Here is a 17904-nt window from a genome sequence, read left to right as displayed (position 1 = left end):
AAAATACACTATTTTCTCAGCAGCATGAAATCATTTAGTTAAAGGGTACTTTGTAGCACTACTGGTTCAAATGTATCAATTGTGGTACAAGACCACAATTGTACATTCAATTTTGACTCCATTGCTCCTTGATTTCCCAGTATTTCCAAATATAAGCTAAACTTTTCTTTAGTGATTCTTTCTTTTTGATGGGCCTAGTGGTATTTTAAAAAGAGAACTCTAAAGTAAGAAAAGGCTAAGTCCAAAGTGTAAATCCATCAGAACATCTTAGCTAGATGGCAGGATCACAGTTCCTCAGTTTACTTATCCTTCATGTGTAAAAACATTAGCCTTTTCCACTTCTCAATAACAAAGTATCTTGAAAATAAGCAACAGGCAAAATGAGGTAGTTATTACTATTTTTAGCAGGTTACTACAAAATGCAGAGTGAAACAAGTATCATGTTTCAGGCCTTATCATAGGAAATATAAACCCTAATGTTCACAGAGTCAGTACGATTTTCTGCAAGCTTTATCTCCATGGCAATGGAGACTGCACAGTGCAACACAGCGAAGCTGTAGACAATGGCAGTAAGATAAAAAAGAAAATGACCCCCAGCATGAAGCTTCTTGAAGTAGGCAATTATTTGGTTTTAGTAGGTGAGATAAAATTTTATTTTAGTTTTGATAGTGATTCAAATACAAATGTTTCCCACATACTGAGTTTCCCCTTCTTCAGTGTTACAGGCTCATTTAGTTTAAAACAAAAGGACTTAGTATATATATAGTACAAAAGTCCATTACTTAAAGGTGGCTACAAAGGCAGAGGCTCTCCCTTCACAAGGATCCACATGGAGAAGACAAGAGGCAACAAGTACAAGGGAGAGATTTCACCTCAACATAAGAAAAACAATTTATGGTGAAAGCAGTTATCCACTGGAACAATCTCCCCAGGGATGTGGTAGAGTCCCCATCACCAGAGGTTTTCAAGATGTAATTGAAGAGAGTGCCAGATAATCTCATCTAGCTTTCCTTTCCCATGAAAGGTTGGAACAGATGGCCTTTCGAGGTCCCTTCAACCTGGGCTATTCTGGGATTCTTTGAAAACAGAATAAATGTTACTGTAGCTCTGACTGTGAAAAGCTTTTTATGCTACATTGACTTCTGGATTTCAGTCAATTCCCAAATTATATTTATCCAAAATATTCTGTAACACAGCTAAAGAAAACTTGGTGTTTAATAGCTCCAGTACTGCTTACTGCTAGGAATGCAATTATTGATTAGGGTACGGCAAAGCCATCTCTTTAATATATAATCGGACAGAAGACAAATGGAGCTTTCATTCACCAGCTGTTTCCAGTCTAGAATAAATTTCACTTGCAAAATTGGTTTTTACTGCTTTACACTGCATTTTAAAGAGGGGGCATATCTTAATAGATTCTTGTGTACTTTAATGACTGCAAGCATTACATCTCTCAGGATCATTTCTAAAATACACTAGATCTTTCCAAAACTGTACTGGATTAAACAGATTTGCCTGACCAGACACAGGTTAAATTCAGGTTAAACAGTAATTTATAATCCCACACTGATTAAATGTAGTTGCATATAACATGTTATTAATTCACAGAAATCTGAAGTAATTAAATTCATGGTTGTCTGCTCAAAGTTCCAAATATCTAATCTCAAACTGTGCAATTAACCAGTAGCCATCCCAGTGACATGATCACCAACAGGAATAAAATTCAGATTTTCATATTCAAGAAAAAGCTGTTAGATGAAATATAGACTTTTTAAAAATTTATTTGTCACTAATATTAGAAGGGATAACAGCTTCACTAAAACATGATTTACTATCTAAAATTGTATATAAATATCAGCCAGCAATGAATAAAGCAGCTTTAATTTAAAAATTCTGCCTGCTTTACAGGAAAAAAAATTCATCTACTAGGGATCATTTGGTGCAATATGCTATTGCCATTGAAATATGAAGACAAACCAGAACAGTTAGCTGCCTGCAGTGTTCACAGGTTTCAGATATGTTCTCGATATTAATGCAAAGGCAAAAGACAATCCATTCCTCTGAAAGAGCTAGCTTTTTATTCTACTGCAATAAGAGTATTTGAAGTTCTAATTTCCATTTAAATTATTAAGAAAACCTCCAAACAAATATTTTGCAGGCATGTCTACTACTGATTGCTGGCTATAAAAGAGCAAGTCCAAATCCATAACAATAAAATACCTTATGGTTACTGGAGTAAAGAGCAGCATAGTGGTAACATTGTCCAAAAATGCAGAAAGAATTGCAGCAATAAGGCACAGAAGCGTAATCATGGCCCACACCTTGCCTCGAGAGAACCGATAAGCCTAGGAGAAACAAACAGAAGCAAAATTAATGGACTGCATCACTCCAGCTTAGATTTTAAAAAACTGTAGATAAAGCAATTTGATCAAAGTTGAGCAACAATGAGCTCAGAACATTTACTATTCCTTTACTATTACTCCGACAGTGCCCTCTCCAATACTAAATAATTTGGCAAGAAAATAATTCATGGAAGTGAGCAAACAATCCCATCACACAAACAAAGAAACAAGTCTGAAGAAACACCAAGCTCTGCTGCCAGTCATAAAGGGAGTCTGTGGCAGGAGAAAGGCTGAGCCTCCATCTTCTGCCTGCAGGCCCAGGTGGACTAACAGAGTTTAGACCTCCCTTCCTCTCCACACCTGGGACACATTCCCCATCCTCAGAGCAGCACTGCTGGAGTGAGTCCAGAGGAGGGCGAAAAACATGATCAAAACACTGGAGCACCTCTCCTACGAGAACAGGCTGGAAGAGATCTGCGTTATTCAGCCTGGCAAAGAGAAGGCTCCTGGGTCACCTTTCAGCACCTAAAGAGGGGCAATAAGACAGCTGGGGGGGAGACTTTGGGCAAGGGTGTGTAGTGATAGGACAAGAGGGATTGGCTTTAAACAGAGAGAGTAGGCTTAGATTAGATATTAGTTAGAAATTCTTTACTGTGAGGATGGTGAGATTACAACAGGTTACCCAGAGAAGCTTTGGATGCCCCATCCCTGGAAGTGTTCAAGTCCAGGCTGGATGGGGTTTTAAGAAACCTGCTCTAGTGGAAAGTGCCCTTGCCCATGGCAGGGGGATTGGAACAAGATTATTAAGGTTTCTTCCAACCCGAACCATTCTCTAAGTCTATGGTTGTGATTCTATGAATTACACTTTTCATGTAAACTTTTGTTCTGCTACTGTGCAAAGGTCAGTGGCCCCTTTTCATATGTGGTCATACAGTTAATGATAGTATCCTGCCCCACTGCATGGCATAGAGAGTTGAGCCACAGCAGAAATGCAGACCTGGGGAAATCAGTGAAATATTCAGCTTAATAGCATCCAAAAGCTTGTGTACCCTACCGGGGACCTTTAATATTCTCCTGTAGAAACAGAATTGCATTAAGGGCTTCCTTTCATCCAAAAGGATTTTTCCAATATTACAACATGACCACTATGATTTCTACTATGATAAGTATACGCTGACCTTAGAAGGGTCCTTTAAAGATCGTGCTTGGTGTGACAGATTTGAATAAATACTAAGTTGATAAATCTAGTACCAAATAAACCCACCTTTACTGCACAGTAATCAAAGAATCCAGTCTCTGAAAATATGGCCACCAAAACCATCTGCCAAAAGATGAGGAAAAATATAATCACTTGGAACTGATATATTAAAGTAATTGAATTATTACTCAAAACTAAAGCAGTTTGTGATACTGACAAATGGACTTCTTATATGACATAACTTTGAGAATCTAATCACCCTTATATTAGAATATCTACTACAGCTGCCAGATATCTCTAGTTAATACATCAGATGTTGAAATATACTTCTCATCATAAGCAGTCTGTAAATGTCATACGAGTCTAGTTGAATTTTATTTGTAGTGATTCAGTGGGCATCATACATTAAGTACTCAAAGTATCTCCCTTATATCATTAATCAAGAAGAACCAATAAGTGTGTTTGCTCTCTGCATTAATACTCTACAGAGCACAGAAGATAATGGCTTCAAGAAATGCTTGCATTTTCCCACATGTGGGAGGTCCCCTGTCCTTCTGTCTTTGCTCTAAACAGAATTGTTTTTTGCTTTCTTTTTCTGTGGGCAATGCAATGAGCAAGGACCAGTGTCAAGAAATAAGAAAAGCTCAGAATGGAAACAGATAACTGTAATTTTGTCTCTGTATATTTTGTTTTAGAGTCTAATAGCACTTGGACAATGCTATTTACCACAAATAGCTCCGGGCAAAGTGATTAAAATAATATATGATTAAAATCTCATCAGATATTACTTATCCATTTCTGGCTTGCTTTTTTGTAGCTTCAGACAAAACAGTAAGACAGGAAACAACTCTTCCAGCAGAGTGTGTTTGAGGAAGACTTTGAATAAACAAAATTAAAAAGAAAAATGAGAGTGATAATACTTGGCCCTTAAATAGGTCTTTCTTTTTATAAATCCCAAGGATGCTTTTAGCATGTTGTCAATACAATTTCACAGATTAAAAAAAATAGAAAATTATCAACATTTCAAAAGACTCTTTCAGAGGTCTGATCCTCATCCTTTTTGGTAAATTCCTTAAGACACAAATGTTCGTCATAAGTTGTCCAAGTAAAGTACAATTAACAAAGTATTCTAAAAGGAAACATCTCTGTACTGAATGTGATTATTTTGGCACATTTAGAGCAAAATATACATTTTAGTTACCATTCCAAACAATAATGCCAGTGTCTCATAGTCAATCCACTCCACCACTTTGACCATACTTGGCCTCTGCAATCAAAAAATACAGTTACGAGTGAATGCCACCTAACTTGTGATTAGCTATGACTTATAAACTCCACTTAATTGATGAACCATTTAAATAAATGTGATGGAAATTAATAAGTGTTCTTACAAGCTACATAAAAAGGACTCTTTATTATTGCCATTACTACTATTATTATTATTACTAATTCAAAGTACTGCTGGCATCCTAAGTCAGTCATTATCAGGCTATTGGTTGGTCTACTTGTTCCTTACTTAACATTACACAAATAAAAGATAACCAAATTACATGGTACACTGCAGTTCCCTTTTTGGTAAAAGAACAAAAGCATAGCACTTCACCTGTGAACAAACAGGAGGGTATTAAAGGGAACATAGCAATGATGTGGTTATGAGAACAACCGAGAAAATCAATCTGATGTTTCACTATATATCAACGAAGAGTAAGCAGCAGGTGAAACAAAAGGGTTGGAACATGCAGGCATGAGATGTAATTATTTAGGGTAGTATAAAGTGTATTTCCATTTAGGTTTGCTTGGTAGCCTAACATTACTGAAAATAACAGTGTTAAGCTAACACTGGATTAAGCTGAAAATGGTTGCAGCCAGCTTCCTGCAAATCAGAATAAAAAAGCATCAACTGACGTTTTTGTACTCCCCTTGTCTACACATTAGTCCGACCTCTTTTCCCACCCCAGTTTCTGTCCTTCCATTTCTCTTTCTTAAAAAAACACTGCTTTGCCATGTGCTCAGTAAGAACTGGGCAAACATGTAGATTAATGACACCTGACAGCACAGCCAGAGACAAAGGGAGCACTTACAGTTTGATAACTTACCTCCCCAACAATAGCTAAGGCAGCTAAAGCGGCCAAAGCGCCCAGCATGGCTGCAAGGGTCCTGTGAACAATCTGCAACAAAGGGTAAGAATTGACCACAGACTCCTCCAAGCATCTCCTTACTATTAAAAAGGAGGTGGGGAAAGCATAAAATCTCATGTACACAATTCTTTTCTTGGCTTGCTTGAGGGTTTTTTCTGACTAGAGGATGGTTAATTACTTTGCTATTAAAAAAAACAAACCAACCCACAAACAAAACCAAAAACCAAATAAAACAAAATTAGGAAATCAACCAACTAAAGCCTTGCCTGTGCAAATGCTGCTAGCAAGTCTCATCTCTAATAATCCAGGTAGAGAAGGGACTTCAGCACCTGTTTCTTACATTTGCCAATAGGTGACCCAAGGAGGAAAGCAATTCATCTTCCCTAACTTAAGGATCAAAAAGCCTTGTCCTTTTGGCTTCCCTTCACATCCCATGGAAAGAAGATGCATGCCCAGGAGGCGATCCATTTCATTCTTAGTAGGGGCTTGTTCAGCAAGTGTGCCTTGAAAATGTGCTTTATTTCTCCAAGAACTCATCTGTAGTTATTTAATCCTCTGTGTCTCGAAGATCACAGATTGTGTAAAATAACTCAGCTAAAGTAAGTATGTAATTAATGAAAATCACACTACAAAAGACTGAATCTAATTACCAGCTTTCACTATTAATGTGTTTAAATATTATTCCAACACAAGTTAAAATTATTGTTGAGAAAGAAATAAGAGTCTAGAAATATTTCATTTGTCTCTAATTTCATAAGAAATATTTTGCTGATAACAAACAATAGGATGAGAGCATCTTGAGGCTCTCCTCCATGTTTGTACAGGAAAAGTAAAAAAGGAAAGATTTGGCTTTGTTTTTTCTCCTTGATTAGAAATTTTTAATGGAAATGGTAAAGAACTACACAATTTATCAAATTACTAGAAAAATAGATATATAAATTACTAACTCAAGAGTAAAAAAAATTATCTGTCTTATTCTCCTGTTTTCATCAAAAATGCACTGCAGAGCAACCTATTCATGGTTACAAAGCAGGAGATCAGACCACGATTTTTAAGCCCTAATAACCTACTTGTTCAGAGCACAGATTACAGCTCCCACCAGCTCCTACAGAAATGTGTGTGATACCCCACTGGCTCATTTTTGATTTCCTATTTCAGTGCATTGACATGTAAGCACACATATGGCCCTTCTGATTCTGCAAAGGTGGGGAGCATTTGATAACATTCCATAGCTCTTCTGGCTGGAAAGCAGGTGCAGCAATCAGACCTTACAGCTCTCTCCAGTAATAGATGCCAAGCAGAGCTGTGCATTAGGGAAGGGGATCAGCTCCTTAGCAGAGCAAAGCCCAAGTGTAGGCTAGAGGGAAATCCTCAGCTGTCCTCAAATGGAAGGTTTTCTCCTCATGCAATCCCCACCCACATTAGATGGCTCTTTTGCAGTTCTCAGAAAGATATCTTAGGTTTTCTGAGATTTGTTTAGCTACAGATTTTTTACATATTTCCACATAAGCACTTTTGCTGTCACTGTTGCGTGCTTAATTGCTCACATTGAGTTGACTGCAGTTTCAGTTTCCAAGAGTTTGCTGTCACCTATGGGTGAAGTTGGCTTTAATTTATGCAGAAAGAAACTGAACAAATTAAGTCATCTGTCAGTTCCTTCATTCTGGTGGTTTTTCAAGAAGGATATACAAAGGTATATCCTGAAGAATGAACAAGGTGCAAAGCTTGTTTACAAGAAACTTAGTAAATATACAACTCTCCATTCCAGCAAACTATCAAATGAAAGTCATAAAGTAATGTAAAGCCTAGAAAGAACACTTATGTAAACTCTGAGACCTGTAAATATTCAAAATTTGATATTTAGGAAGCTTAAGGAAAAAATAGATTACTCTCTTTAATTTTCTTTTCACAGAAAATAAACCCCAAACATAACGTATTTGCACAGGTATTTTTAAAAACTTATAAATATAGAAGTTAGGAGGCGCAGGTTACGAGTTCTGACATTCTTTGAACCACAATTCCATCTAATACACATTTGGAGGGCTTTATATAAAGCAGAATTCCATTATTATTCTTTTGAAAAATACCACAGAAGAGCCAACCCTTTCGAAGATTGGCAGGAGGATGAGTATCTTTACAGGATGATTCTTGGAGTGTATCCACAAACAACAGCTCAGGTACAGAATTGAAAGGGCTCAGAAATAAATTAAGACAGAGACTTAATCCCAGGAAAGCTGAAAGATTTAATGGACTTCTGAATCTAAACACATTTTTAAAGGTTAAGTGAGAAAACATCTATATTCATGTGATTGTTCTCTCACTTGAGAAAGGGCATACTGTGTGCAATGACCATGGAGATGAGAAAGACAGGACTGATGAGGAGGAAGATACAAAGCTTTTAGTGTATCAGTTTGTACGCTAGAGCTCCCCACCTCCCATTCCAACTGCAAACCTTATAAACTCTTTGCAAAAAGGACATCCACCATCACCATCACCTTTACTTTTGTCTGAAGAATACCTACCAGTGCTGACCTACTGCAACAGCAAAGGATAGGGCTCTTCCCTTTTTCAGAGACAGTAATACCAATACAAACTGCTACTGAAAACAATGCAGTCCAGATTTCATTCTTTACAAAGCAGGATTAAGTTTAGAGCCCACTGATATGGGACTTTACAAGTCTAAGAGATGAAGAAATTGAAAAAAATAGAGAATGGATATTTACAGTATTTTATATTAAAAAATGAAAATACCCAAAGCTGCAACAGTGAAACAACAGTGTCAACAACATAGGTGTGTTGATAACAACCTCATAGAATGAGTCAGAATAAGCAAAGACTAGGAAAGGCTACTATAGCAATTTTGTTTCATAATTCTCTGTAGAAAGTTTGTCTCATGATTGCCTGCTGTGTGATAAGCACAATGTGCTGAATGCTGATTCTAATAGTTTCCATACTCTTAATTCAGGAGTTCATTTTAAAGTAAGACATTAAAGCAACCCAAATAATTTATGCCACAAGTCTTTTTGCTTGATATTAATTAACAATATACAGTTGCAGAACTATAATGCAAATTGGATTTAAAAAGCCTAGACCTTTCCCAGATTTAAATTTCTTTATCTATTTGAAAGTACTTTTGAATTTTTGCACTGAGTTCATCAAACCATTTGGTAGACTGTAACAGTATCATTTAAAAAATTATTCTGAATTCCAAACACTAAATCTTGTATGGCGTTCCAGGAGGCAAAAGAAAATATTTAGAAGCTGTTTAAGTGACAACGTGGGTGCTACTTCACAGCATATCTTTCCCAGCTGAAATCCAGGACACATGCACTTCTATAACGCATTTCTGAAGATACTTTATAAATTATATATCATACCAAGCATTTTATTTCCAGAAGTCCTTTGTTTTAAGTCATAAATAGCAGTTGAAATAAGTGTCAATGATTTTAATGTAAAGCTTCAAACACAACCCATATTCATTTCTTATCCATTTTGTCTCCAGTGAAGTCTGTTTTATTGAACTTCTTATTTTACTGATAAATTAATTTACATATGATAGAGTGGCAACACTGCTGCATTTCAACCAGTTATTACCAAACCTATATCCACATATGAGCTTTATGTATTTTTCACCTACCTTCAGAATAGCTAAGGTCTTCCTAATAAAATCAACAGCCAAATCCCTCTTAGACTTTATAAAGTCTCTAGTTTATTTCCTTATTCTCAGGTGACAAGGAGGGAGAGAAATATAATTTATCCTAGGATAGCTTTTTTTCTGACTTTATGTTTTGTATCTATTCCTTTTTATGTTTTAATAAGGATTGATTTGGTTAAAATAAAACACCCTCAGCAGTGGAAGAGGTTTTTTCCCACAGTTTTTCCCAAAGATAATCAAGAGTGCCTATGAAAATGTGCTCCTCAGCCACATCCCTTGATGGAGTTCTCTTATAATTTGCTGTCATGTATTTTACAAATTTTGGTGATCTGATTTTCCCTGGACTGTTGCAGTTGTTTTAGCAGGATACAGATGAAACTTCAGTCTTTCATAGGTACACATATTTGATTCATTCTTAAGTGGATCAAAAAACCCCACATTTTGAAAAATTAATGCAGAAGTGTAACACTAGCATCAGAAGATGTAATCAAAGATGGAAATTGCAGAAAAACAATGGTAATTTAGCTTTAAAATTTAGGTAACTTTTCCTAACTATCAAGCAACATGACTGAAAATTTGGGTTTATGATAGAAAACAAGGGTAAAAAAAAGTCTTCAAATACTTTGAACTCTGCCTTGCTGTAGATCCACTTCAAAGCTGAATGGCACCAAATTCTTAATCTATGGAAATTTTCTTTATTTCTGGCAAATTTTAAAATTTGGACACAACAAAGCAACAAACTAGAAATATGGGGCATAGTCAGATACAAAGGAGTTCGGAGCAGAAGAAAAGGAAAGTTTGTGATGCCAGATATATTTATTTGATTTTCCACATGCTTACCTCTGGTAAAGAGACTGACCAGTACCAGTTAGTGAAAGCACAGCATCATATCTCCCCTCAGCTGGTGATGGCAGCTAATGTTCTAGCTGTCCTCACCCTCCTGCCCCCAGCTGCTCCTGACACCAGCTCTGCAGAAGCAGTTCTGCAGCTCCTTCAGCCTTGGGGCACTGTGTCCAGCACATGGAAACCCCTCACAGGGGATGTGCTCAACAGCTTGTGCAAAATGAATGATAACAGAAAATTAATTGCCTTAGAACTACCTAGTTAAGCAGTAGAAAGTAAACTCTGTAGGGATTTTAATGAGGCAAAAAGGAGCTGCTTCACATAGCTTAGAAAGCATGACATGCTGGTGCAGTGTGCAGGGATGGGCTAAAGCAATTTTTGAGGTAAGCATATAAGGTACACTGGTGAAAGATGGTGTGTATCAAGAATCCCAAAGTGACTCCAAGCATCACAAAAATCCGTGACAGCAAGAACAGCTATTTATATCTTCATCTGAAGATTAGGACACTCTCTATATGTATTCTATATATGCAGGCATGAATCGGAAAATAACACTTTACACTAGGTTAAATATTTAGAAAATCGAATCATGAATCTCATTTTTATAAGTCAAAATATGTCAAAACTGGATCACTGTACATAAGTATGTCTTGCAAGGGAAAAAAATCCTGGACCAAAAGTTTACTCATTTTAAGAAATCCATGGTGAATCAATATTATAGTACTGCCATTTGCATGAAATGTGTGACCAAGACCAGTTAAGAGAAATCTGGAGAAATCTGTGGATTTAGAAACACTATCATATCTTCTACTAACATGCATTCTTATTCATTCTTTGCATAAAAAATATTTATGCCTGTAACTGTGAAAATAATATTCCATATATATTCATATATATTTAATAAGCTCTTTTTAAAGACAAATACCCAACATTAAATTATTATTTTTAAATGGAAACACTAGACTCTGTAGCAAATTTTATAATTTCTGAACATTTACTGAACCCTGAGGAAAGAAAGCACCCATCTATGATATTCTGCTATAATAACTGTTTCTGCTTAGATAGTGCACCAAATTACTTGTTCTGATTTAATGTCAGTGGAGGAAGTCCTGGTATAAACAACCCTGCCTTAGGGGAAGTCATGGAAGGCAACAGTTTGTCACTTCCTAATACAATGCTACACAATATAAAACCTATATAAGACGATTATCTTAAATAGAAAGTGATTAAAAGTAATACTATATGGTCTCCAAGAAAATGCCTGTATCAGTTCACTTTTATCCCTATGATATGTGTCCTGGTTTTTGCTGGGATAGAGCTAATCTTCTCCACAGGAGCTGGAAGAGGGCTGTATTTTGGATATATGTTGAACATAGGGTTGATGATGTAGAGATGCTTTTGTCATTGCTGAGCAGGGCTTATGCAGAGCCAAAGCCTTTTCTGCTTTTCCTACTGCCTGCTGATGAGCAGACTATGGATGCATGGGAGATTGTGAGCCAGGACAGCTGAGCCCAACAGACCAAAGGGATATTCCAGACCATATGACATCATGATCAGTAGATAAAAAGGGGGGAAGAAGGAGGAAGGAGGGAGTGGTGGTATTTGCCTTCCCAAGTTCTGTATGATGGGGCCCTGCTCTCCTGGAGATGGCTGAATGCCCTCCTGCTCTTGGGAAGAAGTGAAGTAATTCCTTGTTTTTCTTTGGTTGCATGCAGCTTCCACTTTCCTTATTAAACTGTCTTTATCTCAGTCCATGAGTTTTCTAGCTTTTGTCCTTTCAATTTTTTCTCTGATCCCTCTGGTGGGGGACTGAAGGAGCAGTTTCCTGGGGCTTGGATGCTGGCTGGGGTTAAACTACAGCAGCACATTAACTAGAACAAGTTAAGAAATACAAGGTAAGGATATCTTATAATTCTTGTCTAGGATAGGCAGCCCTGAAATCCTGTGATTAAGTAACTGCATTAACCTGACCAATTCTTTCTATACATAAAAAGATTTCTTAAGTTTCTTTCTCTATCTATCTCTCTCAGGGAGAGAGATAGACAGAGAAAGAAACTTAAGAAATCAAATTATTTTCTCTGAGTAGATTACCAGATTAATTCATTCCCCTCTTCTATATTGAAAATCTGTAGGCTGATTCTAGATTCTGCAGAGATATTTGTAACTCCAAAGCTCTGTCAAAGGCTTTGAATGAACAAGGTGCAAAATTTACAATCTTTTCAGAGTCTATGAGTTTTCTTCCTCAGCTGTATCAATGTTCGCTGTTTGTAGAGAAAACTGAACGACTAAAGCTTCATGCTGATATGGAACATTGGATTAACTGGTTCAAAGAGATCCTTGAATGATGCAAACAAAAATATACCCTTGATGCATGAGATGAAACAAACTATTGAATTTTCATGCCTTGGAAACTTGAGGAAAAAGTAAAGCTGGAGAAAAGAACACAGAACTAGAAAGGAAGGGGGGAAGTATCATTTCCAGATGATGGAAATGGACCCAGAAGAGGGTGTACTCCTATGAGATAAGGGTTGAAATGACTGCTAAATTGAGTTTTGTCTTGAAATAACCTCTCACCTCAGAATATTAAGGTAAAGAGGGATAAAGAGGTAATATTTCTATCAGAAATAGCTAGCTTATATTTCTATCAGAATCATACAAAAGATAGAAGTTTGCCATACCTATATCACTACAGTCATAAGTGGATGTTTTCCAGACTCATATTGGAATGGTTCTGATGTTAAGAAAATCAGTTTTATATATCTCCAGAAAACTCCAAAAGGTAGTATCCAGTAACATCTGATAGCTTGATAGCCTCTCTGAGTCAAATTTTAAAAGCAAATCTCTACTTGGTATGAATTTTGGGATTTTGCCTTGTTACAGAAGTGGACAGACACACAGAGAGATGAACAAACTCATGTTCTGTAAATCAGGGCCTTGAGTCCAGTCACATTAATAGACAGATGAGCCCTGCAGAAAGAGAGGAAAGTGATCACTTTTATGTGCCAAGGCACTCATTCCTGTAATATTTTAGCTACATAAAACATGTTCTACGTGACTTAAGTAAAGAGATCTGGTCATGAGCCAGTAAAGACCTTAGAAGAAAATAAACCAAACTGCTTCTGTGGGCCAACATGATCCAAGCCATTGTTTACCTACAGGCTGGCCTAGGAACAAACTCTCAGTCTTGCAAGGGTCAATCCAGTTCTCCAGCACCTACCTCTGCAGGCTTTGCTGATTCCATCCACTCCAGGCACTTTGATGGCATTCCTAATGCACACCCTCATTCTTTGTGTCCTAAAGACACTTGTGAGGACTGAGATATGCTCAATTACATTTACAGTTTCCGAACTTTTTCTGAAACTGAAGAAGATGCCACCATTTGCATTTTCCCAGTTGTCTCAGTTATTTCTATTCTTGAGACTAATAAGACTGGGAATTTCTAGTAAACAAATGGCATGAACCAAATAATTACATTTTACCTTCCCAGTCTGAATTTTTGTCAGCTGTCTTAAAATAGTAGGTTAATAAACCATACAGAAACACAGCCATGCAGTATGAGCAGTAGAGCAGGCTGCAGTACTTGGGAACTTTCTACTCTAGCTAGCAGTTCCTCTGGAGTGTCTTTCATCCCTAACATCTCCTGTGTCTTTTTTCACTCCACTTTTCTGCTCTGAATTTTTTTCCTCTTTAAATCATGTCATCATATCTCCCTTCAAGCCTGCCCCCTACACTTTCAGATTTTCTTTCACTTTTGCCTTTGCTCTTGCTGAAGGAAGACAGCATCTGAGGCCCCAGAAAGAGCTGAGTGGTTCTCATCCCTGTTTGTGTGCATTAGAAGAGTATGAGAGTTCTAACAACTTGTTAAAATTTTAAGACTTCATGGCTCTCTACCCCTCTGGTTGCCGTAGGCAGGGCAGAAGCTGAACGGCAGCATTCAATTAAGCTAATTTAATGTTCTGTTCCCTCTCTCAAATAGAAAGGAAACACACCAATCCACAAAAAAATAATATGCAAGGCAGGGCAAAGCATTTGTATTTGCCAGTCTTTCACAAATTGAACAAAATACAGTTCAAAATTAGGTTTAAAAGGCACAGAAATTAGCAAACAGCCATTTGGAAATTAGGTTTTGCATTTAGTGTTAAAAATATGACTGGCATTATTTCAAAAAATAGCATTCTATGAAAAGAGAAGCCTGACAACACCTTTCAAAGCAGACAATCCTATCTAGTCCTTAGAATAGTGAGCAGCACCATCCAGTGGCAATTTTTTTCCTATTTCGTCCTTAATTAAAGACAGTTTACATGCTGCTGAAGTACTACAGTGCCCAAAAGGAGTGTTTTCTTTAAAACACACATATTCAGAGCACAGCCAGATTTCTGCCAAGATAGATCTAACAATTAGGCAGGCAATAGTCAGTGTAAAATCAATATTCATATTGGATTAATAATACAAAATTGTTATTATAACACATCAAGCTGTGATCCAGCTGGGGATTTTGCTTGCTATTATATTGCATTTTTGTTTTAATTGAAACCCATCCCTTCCTCATCTTACAGAATTTTTCTTCCTTTAAGCTCTCATCCCTTTGCTGTAGCTAGGGCAGGTAAAAAGGACTAGTTTATCTCACTGGTGCTGGCTCTGTCCTTTTAGACCCTCCTTATTGTTGGCAGTGGCTCTACTCTAAACAAGCAATAGAAATCCTGGCACCTTGGGGGTACTGATAAAATCCTCCTCATAAGGAGTGACTTCCAATGCTCCTGCACAGCAACTTGAAAGTAATTCTGAGCTGCTCAAAATGCACTGAGATCAAAATACACAGAGGTCACAGCCTCCTCCTCAATTAGGGAAAGGCATTAGGGAATTGTCTGTACTGCTTAATTGGTAGCTCAGTAGCAGGCTGTTCTCTCTGGAAGAATATATAGGGTACCACTTGTTGAATACTTCTCTCTGGGAGACAGGATAGATGGATCTGTCCTGTGTCTGGGTCTCCTTTTTCAATCCAGTCATCCAGCATCTCCTGCAGCAAGCTTTACTGCACACCCTCAGTTTATGTCCTAAAACCAGTTCTCATGGGGATGGCAAGAGTGCCCTCAAAGTGTACACTTTCAGCTGGGGAGGTATGGAGGGAAATGGACTTTCAAATGCTAAAGGCGCTTTACAGTTATGGGGACTCCAAACAAGATGCAAAACCATCTGTTGCCCAGGGCAGATGAGGTTAGACTGCTCCAGAGGAAACTCAATTTCTATTTAAGATAAGTTTTACTACTGGATTTTATGTTTAGGTTTCATTGCCCTGATTTAGGTTCTGTACAAGCCTCAGAGTCCCAGTATTTAAAACACCTGGGTTCTTTTACTCCCTACCACCCCCAGACAGTGGAGCAGATAAGGGAAAACTTTTATTCTTGCCCAGGGAGGTATGGCTTGGACTCTTACTAAGGACAGTAGAAGGTTTGTTCAGATAATCTGTCCCTAATTTTCTGGCAACCCTACAGCACTGTTTTAATTCCTCTTCACAATTTTTTTTAAACCTAAAACAAATAAAACCCATAGCAGCAGGAATATATTCTCTCTGACGAAAGTCCAGGGAGTGCATCAGCTACTATTTCCTTTTTCACATGGTCTTTTCCTATAACTGCTATGGATTTTCTTCTGTTCCTTTGCTACCAATCCTTTGGAAGGACATATGTGGGGATGGGAACATTCTAATCCACACTCTTCTCAGTCTGTATCTAAAGACAGATCAATACAAGAATGGGTGAGAAGTGAGAAGCCATGCTGACTAAGCTGATCACTTCTGTGATCAGTCACATTTTCTGTTACTCTCCTTATCAGAAAAAAATATCCCTTAAGATTAGCCTATTTCTATCACTTAATGTTATGCTTCATAATAGTCAAGGACTGTTTCTTCTCTTTTCCTATTCTCTCTCTAAAGCATAATTTTTTTTGATAAAAATCTGGACTGTGTGAGTGTACACTGCAGTAATAATCCCTTATTCCAGTTGTAAAAATGTTTCCTGCCAGTAAACACTGGTTCAACCAGCCTGCAATGACAGAAAAATGGTCAGACTAAAATCACATAAAATTTTAGTTCTCTGGAACTAATTTCTGGTTGTTAGATGCTATTAAAAATCACTCTGATATGAGTTAAAGAAATTAAGCTTAGGGATGTTTATTCATAATTTAAGTTAGTTAATAATAGAAAAGTAATATGGAGAGAAACTGACACATTCCATTTCCATTAAAGTAATTTAAATTGTGATTATAAGCCCATACTTCATGTTAGTAACAAAATAAGCTTTTAAGACCAGATCTTGCACTTTCAAGTATTTGTGTTTTAAGAAGAAATACAGACATGTAAATGTCATTCAAGATGTCAGATCATTAAAATGCCACTTAAAAGATCCTGGCAAGAACTGTCTTAGTGCTAATTACAAGACAGGGTATGAAGCTAAATAATCCATTTGTGATAAGTCCTATGGAGAATCTCATAGAATTTCTGATACTTGCTTTTCGGCTATTTTTTCTGATACACTTTCCCGGTATTTTATATGCTATTGGTATCTTATTTTTTCTTCAATTTTTTAAATTAACTTTGTATAATAAATGTTATTTTGCCTTTTCTCCTGATTAAATGTAATGTTTTACAAAATAGCTTTTAGAAGGCAATTACTTTCACATTTGCTTCTGCTCATTCAAGTATCATAAACAGCTAACATTGCATTTTAACACACAACACAAAACAAATATGTTATTAGGGGAAGGTGTTGGACAAGGGCACACATTAATTCATTTCAATTAATGAGCTCTATCCTTTAATAATTGATGTCTATCATTCCTCCTTACATATTTCTAATTAATGCAGCTTCAACATAGCTGCAAATATGCAGTTAATAATTACAAATAAGAGCTTTATAAATCCAAAAAAACTTTTTTGCATACCAGCAAAACTTTAATATTTTAACAGATATTTTAAGATATGGATGGGCAGATAGATTTCTCTTTAGTATAACCAGTGTATCATCCCATTTTGTCTAGACAAAAACAGGGACAAGGTGAGAAAGCAAAGGTATCTAACTGTATTTATCTGATATCAAACAAATCTATCTAACTGATAGCTAACAATGAGATTTTATCTGCACTACTTTTCCTTGACCATGCCTTATGACCAGAAATGATACATCATTCAGTTAATGAGCTGCAAGTAATCACTTTAGTCACACAGGAAAATGCTCTTCTGGAAGAAATTATGGAAATCAAAGAAGGCAAAGGATCAAATACACCCAGCTGAAGGAACAAATATGTTTGGAGCAGGGTTTATAAAAATTAAATTTTCTAGCTTCTTTTTTTTTTTCAAGTTTACAGTCAAGAGAGTATATGCATTTAGAGGATCAAAAATAGAAAAAGCCTGTCTGAAAATGCATTGTAAACAGATGTAATACAGCAACATCAGTGTAGAACTCTGTACATCCACCTTTTACACCAGATGTCCCTGTAGACCAATGTGAAACCATACTTGTAACCCATTTTAACCAGTGTTTCCACAGTAATCCTGAAGGGTCAGACAGAAGAACTGAGATCAACAATGTAAACCTGACACCCTCTCTTTCTCTTTCTCTCTCTCTCTCTTCCATTCTCTCTCTCTCTCTTTCATTCTCTCTTTCTCTTTCTCTCTCTCTCTCTTCCATTCTCTCTCTCTCTCTTTCATTCTCTCTTTCTCTTTCTCTCTCT

At 36.9% G+C, this 17904-nt stretch overlaps 1 protein-coding gene across 1 annotated transcript in view; it reads right to left on the bottom strand.

The window, feature by feature from the left end:
- Window positions 1-17904, bottom strand: part of OCA2 (OCA2 melanosomal transmembrane protein) — a 161529-nt gene that overhangs the window by 102333 nt on the left and 41292 nt on the right. The window contains exons 9-12 of the mRNA XM_005422699.3: window positions 5637-5708; window positions 4742-4807; window positions 3607-3663; window positions 2221-2345 (exon numbers count right to left, since the gene is read on the bottom strand). Of these exons, the coding sequence (XP_005422756.1) occupies window positions 2221-2345; window positions 3607-3663; window positions 4742-4807; window positions 5637-5708 (320 nt within the window). The remainder of the gene's footprint in view (window positions 1-2220; window positions 2346-3606; window positions 3664-4741; window positions 4808-5636; window positions 5709-17904) is intronic.

This window comes from Geospiza fortis, unplaced genomic scaffold (genome assembly GCF_000277835.1).
Source record: "Geospiza fortis unplaced genomic scaffold, GeoFor_1.0 scaffold366, whole genome shotgun sequence".
Taxonomy (NCBI): Eukaryota; Metazoa; Chordata; class Aves; order Passeriformes; family Thraupidae; genus Geospiza; species Geospiza fortis.
Note: the sequence above shows the minus strand (reverse complement) of the source record. Positions and strands in the feature narration are given on the sequence as shown.